Source organism: Nomascus leucogenys, chromosome 13 (genome assembly GCF_006542625.1).
Source record: "Nomascus leucogenys isolate Asia chromosome 13, Asia_NLE_v1, whole genome shotgun sequence".
Classification (NCBI taxonomy): domain Eukaryota; kingdom Metazoa; phylum Chordata; class Mammalia; order Primates; family Hylobatidae; genus Nomascus; species Nomascus leucogenys.
In genome coordinates, this window is record NC_044393.1 from 100,357,725 (window position 1) to 100,371,994 (window position 14,270).

General features: G+C 35.4%; 1 protein-coding gene across 15 annotated transcripts in view; it reads right to left on the reverse strand.

The window, feature by feature from the left end:
• Positions 1 to 14,270, reverse strand: part of KMT2C (lysine methyltransferase 2C) — a 306,019-nt gene that overhangs the window by 104,093 nt on the left and 187,656 nt on the right. For 13 of the 15 annotated variants that reach the window (XM_030826223.1, XM_030826214.1, XM_030826210.1 and 10 more), the window contains 4 exons: positions 13,315 to 13,428; positions 12,338 to 12,415; positions 9,771 to 10,489; positions 571 to 690 (listed from right to left, as the gene is read on the reverse strand). In XM_030826223.1, coding sequence (XP_030682083.1) covers positions 571 to 690; positions 9,771 to 10,489; positions 12,338 to 12,415; positions 13,315 to 13,428 — 1,031 coding nt within the window. The remainder of the gene's footprint in view (positions 1 to 570; positions 691 to 9,770; positions 10,490 to 12,337; positions 12,416 to 13,314; positions 13,429 to 14,270) is intronic. The other 2 variants (XM_030826218.1, XM_030826219.1) reach the window with 2 other exon arrangements.

A 14,270-nucleotide genomic window follows, 5' to 3' on the forward strand; every position in this document is an offset into this window, starting at 1 on the left:
TGAAGAAAAACTGTCATCTCTAGTCAATGAAGTATTTTAACTTTTGAGTTAATACTTTTTCAAATTAGTTCTTTTCTCTTTAAAATGCATCACACTACTTAACTCACTTCAAGGACTGGCAGAGCCATCAACCAATGTCATGGGGGAAAAAGCCTTATCATTTTAAGGTATTAAGCAGACAATGAAATCTGCCACAATTTTGGTATTTCTTCTCCATGAGAACATAATAAATTAATGGAGTTTTTTCTTTTGCTCTTTTCTAAGCAACAAAGTTTGATGATACCATGAATGAAAAGGTCCCTAATTACCTTTTGGTCTACATGTCAAGGACTTCTCCCTCACAAAAACAGTAGTAATCACAACAAAAGGAATTAACCATAAAAAGAGGTATTAAAAATGTATACTTGATTTTTAAATGCAAGCATATTATTTCTTTACATTAAAATTTTTACATTTAAAAAGTGTCTCTGGAAGCTCAATCTAGAAAAGAAAGATTTAATTCTTAACATCCAGTAGGGCAAAACAAATCAGACAGAAATGATATATGAATGTAAATGCAATTTTATTTACCACTTTGATGCTCCAAATGGCACTGCCAGGAAGCTGCCTGGGTTTAAAAATTTCCCGACCTTCTGAAATGTCTGGGGACCAGGAAGGTGGGCTCACTGTATTATGGGTACTCCAAGCCCCCTAGGATATGGCAGTTGAGAAAATAGATGTGTAAAACTCAGCAACATAAAAGGTCAAAGCCAGCAACTAAGGAATTTTAGAACAGCAAAAACAAATGCAAACGTATGGAAATTTAGGACAAATTGCTTCAAGGAAGGCAAAATAAGCTAATCACTAACAGTGATTTAAACATTTAAGTATAACTTAAATAACTTAAATGTTTGCTGCCACAATTTACATTAAATATTTTACTCTGCCTGGGACATCACTACAATGAAACATTAAAAATTGAGGTTTATATGACATCAACATTGACTCATGAACTGCAATTACTGCACCAAAAAGTAAATAAAAGTCAATCACACTTTAAGAACACTAGAAGAAGGTATTGGGGGATTGCTTTTCTTCTAACAACTAACACTCTACTTAGAAGGAGAAATGGATAACTATAAGGAATTCTATATTCTATAGCTATAAACAACCAAATCCAGTAGGCCAAAGAATGCAATGAGAAATATAAGCAATCGATAAGTGCATAAACTTTAAACTGTGGAGAGTTGGTAACATTAAAATACAAATACCATTATAATCTTAGCATTTAATCACTCTTTCTTCAGTGACCATTAGTTGTCGTTTTGGGTTTCGGTTTTTACTTAGGGAAATGAATACTTTATGGAAATTACATCCAATGGACAAAAGTGAAGAAATGTTAAAGCAAATTGTCCTAAATTTGCAAATTAAAATGCCTGAAGTACCTGATAAATTATATAGAAAGTAGTATCTTATTAAAATCTATATAACTAAAACTAAAGCATTTTACTTCCAAACAACCACATTCAGCAATATCCTGAACTAATCTGATGAAGATGCTAAACAGCATAAAGAAAAATGTTTACTCCATAAAGACAACATTTTAAAGAAAAACACAAGACAAATGTCAAACAATAAAAGAATATATTTTGAATTAGGTAATTCAATGGTGCATGCTATAATTTTACCAATTAAGTAACCAAAACTTAAGACAAGGTACATAGTACTTACCAGGTTTCTAGAATATCATCAAATTAGCAAGTAGTATCTCATTAATCACATAAAAATACCATCAGGAATTAAAATAACCAGAAATAACAATGTGGCTACTCTTGGGGTAAGAGATAGGTAATGGAATAACAGTATTTTGAGAAAAGCCACACAAGCAACAGACTGGTTTCATTTTTAAGTCACAAACTCAACCCACACACATTGAAGTCCAGCAATCCAACTCATTCTCTCCAGCAAACACTTTATTTTTTTCCCTCCAGGATTACCCTTAGGTGTTCTTTCTTACCCATCAAATCTCTAACCTAGCTCCGGTAATCACTATGCTGATTTCACTGAGCAGCAACCACTGCAGGTCAGTTACAACACTTTCATAATTTCAAATCAACTTGAATCTGTACCCATGTCTTCTTCCCTACTATTAGTAGTCCAGGGTCTTAGATCCTCTGTGTTGTCAAAAGCCATTTCTCTTTCCTCATTTTACTCATGCTCCTAACATCTGGCATACTGTTCTGCTAGATTTGGCAGCAGCCCACCTGTGGATGTTTCACTGACTTCCTCGCTAATCTTTCTTCATCTCCTGTATGTGTTCTTCCTCTATTTGACTTCCAAAGCCCTGGAGTTTCCCAGGGCTTGAGCCTAGATCCTAAATGGTATTATCTACAATGAGGGCATCTTGGAAGTTGATGCTTCCCACATTCTTATTTCTAGTTTTAATCAGAGATCTCCAAATTAGCAGGATTTTCACCTTCCTTCTTAGCATTTCCATTTTCTCACACAAAACCCCTCTTAAGTTTGCCATGTTTAAAATTTATCCCTTAACCGGTTTCATCCCAGTCTTCCCTATCCTTATAAATGGCATCCAGTCCCTTGTCACTCTCCTCTGCTCCTTCAGTCCTCTCCCCCAACACTTTGTCAATGCAAATCATCAGCAAATTCAAGACTTTTTATCTTCAAGTTTTGTCTCCGATCCTTCTACTTCTTGTTACTTCCACCGCTAGCAGCTCAGTCGTGGCCACCACCATCTCTCACCTAACCTGCTGTAAGAGTCTACTGCTGGTTATGCTTCTCCCACCCTGCATCTACTCAAGCCTTTCCCCACAGCAGCCAGAGGAACTTTTCAAAAGTACAAATGTGATCTAGCAAGTCACTATTCTATTTCAAACCTTCAATTGCTTCTCAGAGCACTTAAAAGACAAACCTTTCCCAGTGCCTTTCTCCAACTCATCTTGTGGCACTTGTCTCCCTGCTGCTATGCTCCAGCTATTCTGGCTTCCTTGCTGTCCTTCAAAACATGCCAAGCTCTTTATCAATCAGAGCCCAACTGACTCAGAACACTTCACTATACCATGCCAGTCCTTTAATAAATGTCTGGCATTTTCTTTCTTTCTTTTTTTTTGAGATGGAGTCTCACTCTACCACCCAGGCTAGAGTGCGGTGGTGCAATCTCGGCTCACTGCAACCTCTACCTCCCAGGTTCAAGCGATTCTCCTGCCTCAAGCCTCCTGAGTAGCTGGGATTACAGGCATGCGCCACCAGGCCCGGATAATTTTTGTATTTTAGGAGCGATACCATGTTGGTCAGGCTGGTCTCAAACACCTGACCTTGTGATCCACCAGCCTTGGCATCCCAAAGTGCTGGGATTACAGACGTGAGCCACCACAGCCAGCCATGTCTGGCGTTTTCTAACCCTTCAGGTATGGCCTTACATATTTTCTCATCAAGAGACCTTTCCTTAGTGCTCCCAGTGAATCATCATCTCTCTTACCACACCATTAGTGCCTCTTATTGCATCACCACCTGGGACATTTTATTGTTTATAATTTTATTTAGTGGTAGGCAGTGGGGGCAAGAGATATCTAAATTACTTCTCTCAATATTTCCATTGGCTTTTCTCTGAGATTTGGCTAACATATATCTTAAATTCCTTTTAGTCGATAGTTTAATATTATGTTGGCAGTAGACAGTTCTCAAAAATATGAAACAGAAAGTCATACTCTAAAATAAAAATAATGTTGAATAATTTTATTTCAGAAATAAGAATTTTCTGGTAATTATGTATTATTCATCATGATTTAAAAGTCAGCTTTGATGCCAAAATTTTATCTCACTTCAAAAACAAGACAGACTTTGTGTAATTTTATAGTTCTGAAGAAAAATTATCATTATACTTAGATATTCTGACAAATTATCTAGTATATTCCTTAGACCTTAAAACTAAAATATAGCTATAATTATCAAAGTTTAAATTATCCTTCAGATCTTAGCTTTGATCAAGAACTTACACAAACCATTCAGAAAAGGTTAGCTGCCCCTGTAATATGGGGCTCTTCTCCTACAATCCAGTTGCAGCACTTTTTACACTGTAATTAAAGATCATGCCCCTTTCTGTTCACTGCTATGTTAAGCACCCTGTTCAGCACTTATTGAACTTTTTTTCTGCTGAGCATCTATTATCTTTTTTTGCATGTGTATGAATTCATCAATAAACAATGAACTATGATATGAAACACACTAATGCCTCCACCAGTAATAACCTAGAATCTTGAATTTCTTCACTTAAAAAAGTTACTAAAAATTACTAAAAAAAAACTATATAATGCCTCCTTAATCTACAAACTGAATTTAAAGCAAAATATTTCCTAATGTAATCATTACGTTGTAAATGAATCAACTTGCTATCAAATACTACAGAAACTAAAAAAACACTACCTGACAGGGACTGAATTTGAACCCAGGAAAAATAATTTAACCCAAAAACAGTTTATTATTGGCATTAAGTTTCTTTGTGCTTTGAGGCCAATTTCTCAGGTAAACTGTCCAAGCTAGTAAGTTATACAAGGACTGTGGGATGGGGAAATGAGAACAATAATGACAGGTGGAGGACAGGTTATTTAGAAGCAACTTTCTATTAAAAGTCAAATTCTATTGCTGGTTGTTTAATATGATCAAAGTCACTCTCACAGCCCAAGAGTACTATCAGTTTTAAAAGCAGCCAGAGAAGGTTTGGTGTCTCACTGGCAAACTTTACACCTCCAAATCCTAAATCAACCCCAGCCCCACACTCTTCCAACATACTATGTAAAACCAAGGTTGCTTATAAACAGTAAGTCTAATTTAGGAAAAGTGAAAGCAATGAAGAGAGAGAGCAGAAAGGAAGATAACTGGTAAAAGAAACAAAAGAGTTTACAGTTTGTCGTTTTGGTAAATATAATCACTTGTATACACTGGAGCTACGGCAGCAAACACTTCACTATTTAGGGAATTCTTAAAAGAAGTCTCATATATAAAATTGAGTTCAATATCAAGTAGAACAAGAAATTAGACCTAATCCTGTTTTGATAACTACAGAAACAGCTATTATCAGCTTTAGCCTTCAATAATTTCACAATACAAATTAGGTGGCGCTAGCAACAGTAATGTCTCCAAAAATACCACAAGCACAAGTGAACTAAAAGGAAAGTCTGGTACTTCTAATCTGCTGTGTTGTTAGCTTGGTGTTCCAAAGGGGTAGGTATTTTTTAGGTTTAACACTATGGCTCTCTGGCTACTTTTAAAACTGAAAGTACTCTTCTTATAATATAAAGTAAACTTCTTATAATTTGTCCAAGAGATATCAAAATACAGTACCTATGTTTTCATTTATGAAATTTTCTTGAAATATTTATTGCAGGCTGGGCACGGTGGCTCACCCCTGTAATCCCAGCACTTTGGGAGGACAAGGCGGGTGGATCACCCAAGGTCAGGAGTTCAAGACCAGCCTTACCAATATGGCGAAACCCTGTCTCTACTAAAAATATTTTTAAAAAATTAGCCAGGTGTGTTGACGTGAGCCTGTAGTCTCCACTACTCAGGAGGCTGAGACACGAGAACTGCTTGAGCCAGGGAGGCAGAGGCTGCAGTGAGAGAGGTTGTGCCACAACTCCAGCCTGGGCGACAGAGCAAGACTCAATCTCAAAATAAATAAATAAATAAATAAATAAAATAAAGAAATATTTACTGCAAATAATACGTTTCATAAAATGCTTAATAAAAACTTTCAATACCACCATGAAAGCAATTAGAACATGAGGGTGTCTGAACTAGATCACAGTAGTGTGATTACATTAAATATCTTTCTATAAGATGTGATGATACATACAGGGTAAATAATACAAGAAGACCTAAGATTATTATCTCAGAATTTCCTAATTAGAATGGGAATACAACTGTGCAATGAGAAAAATGGACTGAAGGCAGAAATAAAAACAAATGTTATGATTTAATATGACAAATTTAAAATTTCCACTTTATTTTCCACCATTTTTAAAGAGCATTCTTATAGTATTAAGTTTAATGCATTTTTAAAAATCAGTAAGACAAGTAGCACATTTCTCTAGTTCAGGACTCCGCTTTCAGGGTTACAGTCAAAGATGATCCTAGAAGTGCATTTTAATTGGTCTAGGGTAGGGCCATTAGCTTGATGTTCTAAAAATCTACCGAGTTGATTACAATATGTGGCAGTGTCAATAACCACTTTCTTAAACCCAGGTCGCAAAGTACATATACCTATAAAAATGCTGAAAAATGGGCCAGGCGCTGTGGGGCTCACACCTGTAATCCTAGCACTCTGGGAGACCCGAGATGGGAGGTTCGCTTGAGGCCAGGAGTTCGTAACCAGCCTGGTCTACACAGCAAGACCCCCATCTCTATAAAAAAATAAAAAATATTTTTAAATGCTGAAAAATGAAATACTAAATTATTTATAAATATATAACTTCAATAAAAGATGAGGAAATACAACTAGGTCATTAGGACAATTTGTATGAAACAATATCCAATTTGCTGTCTGTTACTTCTACCTTATCATGTCTAATTTTTCCTCATCTTTGTGAAATCCTGCGTCTACAATAGGCAAGAAAAAAAAAACAAAAGGAATCTTATTCTATTCACAGCCATCAGAAAAATGTGTTACTATTCCTGTAGTCAGTTAGGTTCTAAATCATACATTTGAGATATATTTGAAACATGTCATAAAGAAAATAAGCATTATATTTCTCACTAAACAGCACCTGAAATATTCCATATGGAAGGAAAAATACAAAAACTTAAACTTTAATTACTAATCTCCTTGAAGGAAAATAATTCTATATGATTTGATATTTGATAATGGATGTCCAATACCTGAGATATAAATTCCATTTTCTGTGTCCTAACATCTCGCCTTCAGAAAATCTCCAATATTGGGATATTTGGATTATCTATTTCAAACTGAATATACTTGAAAATGTGAATGATTTGTTGCTGCAACAAATGGTTTAGCAATTATCTGCATTAAAATGTGTTCCATGAACAACAGAAAAAGAATATTTCTACTTCAGTCCTTAAAAATTGTGAAAGCACAGCCACAGTCTTAGTTTGTCGATCTTGAATTCTTTTGGTATTTTAATTTCACCAATAATTCTGGAACTGCTGTTTTTGTATTTCTCAAAATGTTCTGTCTTGCATCGTCCAATAAGGCAGCCACCATCATATGTGACCACTGAGCACTTCTAATGTAGCTAGCCAGAATTGATGTTTTAAGTATAAAGCATCTTGTTCATTTTTATACTAAATGCTGAAATATTGTTTTGAATATACCAGGTTAAATAAAATAGATTAAAATTTATATCACCTTTTTTTTTTAAGTGTAACTACTAGAAAATTTAAAATTACACATATGGTCTGCATTATATTTATATTAGACAGCACTGGCTTACCATTCTACTGGTTGGCTAGCTTGTACCTCCAGATAACATCTGATAATCCAATCACTAGCTATCACAAACTAGATCTTTCAGATGTTTCCTATTAAAATATTCATTTAATTTTGAAGTGAATTCCTAGAAGAGCTCATATAATACTATTATAGAAAATGATTAAAATCAACTTAATAATTTGCCCACCATGAAACAGAACTTAAGGTAAATCTACATTTCTTTGGTTACTATTTACTGTACTGGTAAAGACCAAAGAATTGGTAATGTTCAACAAAATATGAAAATGCCAGTGACGTTAACAAAAAATAGCTGGAAACCAAAGAATCTTGCTTACATCACAATCACAGCCAGGAAAATGCAGCTTATTTTACAGCCAGTCTCCAGTGTGAAGAATATGTAGAAGAAACAGTAAATAAAAACAGAAGTATAATACAGAAATGCCTGATACCAAAGAAATTCATGTAACAGAATACTGAACTTCAGTATTTCTAATATACAGATATACGCATTCCTGCTATCTATAGAATATTTCCTGCAAGTTATGGTCCCAGTGCATCACCAATGGAAGATCTATCTTGTACTATTCAATTCATACTCTCCCTAATAACAGCACTATATTAGCAGGTTCATCATCAAGTGAAGGCTGTTTGCTACACAACTAAAACCAAGATTGGAAAACTAAACAACTGGAGGGAGGGAAAACACAGCCTACAAAATGCTTACAAGATTAGCAGCAAATGATGAAGTAGTACAAGAGGGGCAGAAAAACAGAAAGATTATCATCGGATTTGGGAATTCAAAGACAGCTCAGCAAAATACTAGGACATGGCTCATACAAGATGGAATAAGCCTGGAAATACACCCCCCTCCCCAATATTTCGGAACATAAAGTCTACAGAAAAAGAGTCCTAATGTATTGAATATGGTTTCTCAATTGAAACAAAAGTCTTCCAGGAAGGAGAGATACGTAAAATTTAACAGGAATACATATGAAGCAGTATCTTTAAAGAATGTAAATATATCAACCAAAAGTAAATGAGATTCAAATTTCCATTGCTAAAGTCTTTTCAGAGTCAGAACGACATAATTATTATGTAACTATTCAAAACAAAACAAAAAAAACTTACTGGAAGGGAGAACAACTGGTTTGAGAAGAAAAATCTTTCATGGTAGAGCAGAAACAACTGTCAAAGAAAATACTTAGAAAAAGGCATATATAAAGAGTGGCCTAGTTTTACTGCACACGTCTTTGCCACGCAGAAACAGCTAAATCCCATCTGACAACTACTTTGCCTTTCGTGTACCTTGTCTTTAGAGAATAAAATATTTCTGGGTTTGATATAGAGGAGACTAATTTTCACATTAAAAATGATTTTCTTAAAAGCCTGGCCTTACAGTTTTAAAATTATATGATCAAAATCAAGATATTATTCCTATAAAAGGCCAAACTTTAATCCATTTAAATCATGAAACTTAAAACTTAACTTGAAGCAATTTCAATCATGAAACTTAAAACTCCAAATTACTATTGTGAATTAACACTTCTCCACTATTTGTTATCTTGCAATTTTAAAAAACACTTCAGAAAGTAGCAATTTTGTAAAACAATAAATAATCCGTACCTATAGTACCTTCATTTTGCCATGCAGTTTTACTTACATCTCACTTAAAAAGAAATGGAACTCATTCTTAAAGGGTAGAATGTACATGATGTAAAGCAGTCACAGGAAGATTTATCTTTACTTACTGAAAATCAACAGTACAATTCTAAGATTTTTTTCCATGAAACTACTGAAATACGTCCTACTTGAAAAAAAAAAAAATCCCACAAGAGTTAGCAATTAATAAAAACATCAAAATGAGAAATTCCCCAGCATGGAAAATTCTTGTCATAAATGTTGATGTTTATGCAGTTAAAAATATATACAGTGAATAATATCAATAAATAAATATATTAGAAGGAAATAATAGATGTTAGTTACTGTATACCCAAAACTATACTGTATTTTAGGCTCTATTTTTACTGTGGCACAAAACTAAAAGAATTTTTAAAGTTCTTTCTATTAGAAACTATTATCAATAGGTTGCATCTTTATGGCCCAACTGAGTTGAAATTCCAAATAAGATCACCTCAAATTTAATAAATGACAGTCTTCATTAACAGCATTTAAAAAATAATGGCTGCAACACATAAATCAACATTACACTGAAGTTCTATCTGAAGACAGAAAAAGTTGCCATCCACACCAAAGCTACACATATACCTTCTGATTTTATAGAATTGTTCCAGTATCTTTTCTGTCGATATCATTAAAATCACCCTACCTGTTTGGACCGAGGTCTACCAGGAGAAAATTTTCTCTTAGTAATAGCTGGTTTACCCATGCCAATTTTTGGAGTGACTGAGATGTAAGTTGTTGGCATGATGTTTCCAGCAGAGGAACTAAGAGCTGAAGGGTAATTATGCAGCATGTCATGCGAAGGCAAGTCTGAAGAAGGTGTTGGGGAGGAAGACACATCTGCCTTGCTTATGTCTGCTGATGATGAAAATGATGACTCTGTCTCAGATGATAACTTTATAGATTTGTCTCCTTGGTATGAAACATCTTTCACACAACCCTCAGTTGTAGGAGTCATTTCAGAGTCCATCAATCCAGTAGAAAGTTCAGAATTTTCTTTCTGTTCCTTTTCTCCTTGTAGCCTTTCTATAACCAACTGTTCCTCAGGACATAATAAAGTACTTTCCTCATGTGGGGACACTAAGGTTTCTAGTGGAAGAGTGACAGATTCAATGACTAATTTTGGAGGCCTTGATTCTTCTTTGGATACCACTATTTTAGGTTCCTCTAACAACTGCAGTTGCTCTTCCTGCACAATGATCTGGTGTGTAACCACTTCAATGTTTTCTGTCACTTCCATTTTATCTTCAATTTGATCTTCACCACAAATATGCTTCACTTCAGAAGACATTTTCATTTCTTCACTATTAACTTCATTAGAAATCTGTTTTTCCAATTCAGTATTCACTGTGTGTTGGGATGATACTACAAAATTCAGATCATTTATTATGGTAATGTACAAACAAACTTTAAATTTTCTAACTATAGATATATAAAACATTTGGCTAGGCCGGGCACAGTGGCTCATGCTTGTAATCCCAGCATTTTGGGAGGCCGAGGCGGGTGGATCACAAGGTCAGGAGATCGAGACCACGGTGAAACCCCGTCTCTACTAAAAATACAAAAAAATTAGCCGGGCGTGGTGGCGGGCGCCTGTAGTCCCAGCTACTTGGAGAGGCTGAGGCAGGAGAATGGCGTGAACCCAGGAGGCGGAGCTTGCAGTGAGCCGAGGTCGCGCCACTGCACTCCAGCCTGGGCGACAAAGCGAGACTCCGTCTCAAAAAAAAAAAAAAACTTTTGGCTACACTAGAACTTAAATCAGAAGGCATTCATCAAAGCAGGCAATTATTAAGTGAATGAAAGCCAAAGTACACAAGGATTTATGGATTAGAATCAGCCACACACCAGAAAACCTAATGAAAACATTATGTTTTACAACTTAAGTACTTCCAAATGGATTGAAAATTACACAGGAAAAGTTCTCATACTCATTTTTTAGTTAAGAAAATGAGGATCAATCATGTTATGTGAGGTACCTAAGTTAAAAAGTAAAGACTGACCTAGAATGTGTAGGCATTTTCTAACAGTAGATACCCAGTTGTAACAAAGTTACTATAGACTCAAAAGAACAGACAGAAAAGATTTACTAACCGCCAATATTTATTTTGCTTAACCATACCTGCCAACCTACCCAAAATATTCTTTGGATATAATCCTTGTTCTTCATCATTGTCTATAAATTAAAAGACTAATCTCAGGAAATCTATAAACTTAGATATCAGAAATATAGTCACTGGTAAATTTTAAATCAGGATATCAGTATGTTAAATCTTTAACTCAATCTCATCAAGGTAATTTTTTTTTTTTTTTGAGACGGAGTCTCGCTCTGTCACCCAGGCTGGAGTGCAGTGGCGCGATCTGGGCTCACTGCAAGCTCCGCCTCCCAGGTTCACGCCATTCTCCTGCCTCAGCCTCTCTGAGTAGCTGGGACTACAGGCGCCCGCCACCACGCCTGGCTAATTTTTTGTATTTTTAGTAGAGACGGGGTTTCACCGTCGTCTCGATCTCCTGACCTCATGATCCGCCCGCCTCGGCCTCCCAAAGTGCTGGGATTACAAGCGTGAGCCACCGCGCCCGGCCCATCAAGGTAATTTTTAAGTTACAGTAAAAAGACACTGCTAGCCTCATTTACCAACCAGTGACTAAAATTTATCTATGTTTTTTTTTTTTTTTTTTTTTTTTTTTGAAACAGGGTCTCACTCTGTGACCCAAGCTGGAGTGCAGTAGCACAAACATGGCGCACTGCAGCCTCAACCTCCTGGGCTCAAGTGGTCCTCCCACCTCAGCCTCCAAGCTACTGGGACTACAGGTATGTGTCACCATGCCCAGATACTTTATTTTTGTAGAGACAGGGTCTCACTATATTGCCCAGGCCTATACATGTTCTGATATCAAACTGAAATCTCATCTTCTTTCCCACTTTATTGAAAGACTACAGGTAAGGATAAAAGAAAACTACCAAATAACAGATCTGATAGTACAAAATATTTTTAACCATGAACTCCCCCTTCCAAAAAAAAAAAAAAAAAAAAAAAACCCTTTCAAGAGAAACTAATCTCCTTTAGATCCATTGTCAACTCTTTTCCAGAATCTCTTAACTAAAAGATTTAGTTACTAAAATGTGTATACATACAGCAATTGCAAAAATGTCTTTGGGATAAAGACAGTACCTTATAACTCAATCAAATCAGACAATACGAACATACTGCTTACCAGCAATGAGAAGACTGTCTGTGTCAAGACTTTCTGAGGGATGACTCTTCTGTTGCTCTTCAGTGTGGACTTGAACTGCTGTGAGTAACACATTTGTAAAATCTCTAAGAAGGAGTCAAAATTTCTGTAACGCTGTTCCCGCTACATTAATTTGAGTAAACAGTTTTATTCTACTAAATGTCAATTTCCAATATAAGCATGAAACACTGTACCACTTATTAGTAAGTTATGAAGACAAAATTAGAAGTTTTTGCACTATGGTAAAAATTTTTTAATTGTCTTTTTCTCTTTTTCTATAACAACTAGACCTCACAAGAAAGATCATAGAAAATAACTTTTAATGAGAGTTGTTATATGTAAACTTAATAAATTTCAAAACATCTCAGTGGCTTTTTATGTATACATTATAATTTTTATGTATACTATATAATTGAACATACAACTTCACATACAACACCAAAGACTTTCAGATGAGCCTGTGATTAAATGTAATAAGTAATTTTCCCCCAATATGGTCTCTTATTAATTCCAGATCTGCAAGTACAGTAATAGCTCTTATCAATATGTACTACAAAAAGCTTAATTGAAATATCATGGAAATAAGTGAAATAACCCTCAATAGACTGCTGAGATGATCCAATATAGTAAATTTTTCATTATCTCAGCATGAAACATATCATCAGCACAGCTCTACTTAGCAACTACAACTAAAGAAATAAAAACACGAATTGCTTTTTAATGAAAAATCACTTGGTCCCTTAACCAAGTAAGTACTTATGATTAAATCTAGATGATAGCTGAACTACAAATACACGCATGTCCTTTCTCCTATTAATTTGTCTAAGATTATTTTACTAAAAAACTCTTCCTAAGTGACTGCATCTTGGCTTTTACTGAAGTTTTAGTCAATATTCACACATTTATTGTATATACACATTTTCTTCAAAAACAAGAGTATATCCATTAAACATTCTTACCATCTGGAACAATTCCAGGAGTGGACTCCTGACCGTTGACATCTTTATTAACTGCCTGCTCTGAGAATACCATTTGATCTTCAGGGCCTTCAACTTCCATTTCATTGTTATAATCTTAACAAAAAATTATTAATTCTTTAGCTCAGAATGAGGTTTTTTTTGTTCATTAAGTCAACAATTATGGTTTTGTATGAGTAAGGGCAAATCATCACCAAAAATGCTGTAAGTTTTTCTTCAGATTTTTCTCTTTTGAACCACATATATATTTACATTTTTAAAAAACATGAAAATTATAATGCATCAAAAGGTGGGCCAACCGTGGTAGTTCATGCCTGTAATCCTAACACTTTGGGAGGCCAAGGTGGAAGGAACGCTTGAAGCCAGGAGTTCAAGACCAACCAGGCAAACACAGTGAGAACCCACCTCTCAAACAATTTTTTTTAAAAGGTAACTGGCACATTATTCTCACACTAGTTAGAATGGCCATCATTAAAAAGTCAGGAAACAACAGGTGCTGGAGAGGATGAGGAGAAATAGGAACACTTTTAACACTGCTGGTGGGACTGTAAACTAGTTCAACCATTGTGGAAGTCAGTGTGGTGATTCCTCAGGGATCTAGAACTAGAAATACCATTTGACCCAGCCATCCCATTACTGGGTATATACCCAAAGGACTATAAATCATGCTGCTATAAAGACACATGCACACGTATGTTTATTGCGGCACTATTCACAATAGCAAAGACTTGGAACCAACCCAAATGTCTAACAACGATAGACTGGATTAAGAAAATGTGGCACATATACACCATGGAATACTATGCAGCCATAAAAAATGATGAGTTCATGTCCTTTGTAGGGACATGGATGAAACTGGAAAACATCATTCTCAGTAAACTATCGCAAGGACAAAAAACCAAACACCGCATGTTCTCACTCATAGGTGCGAATTGAAC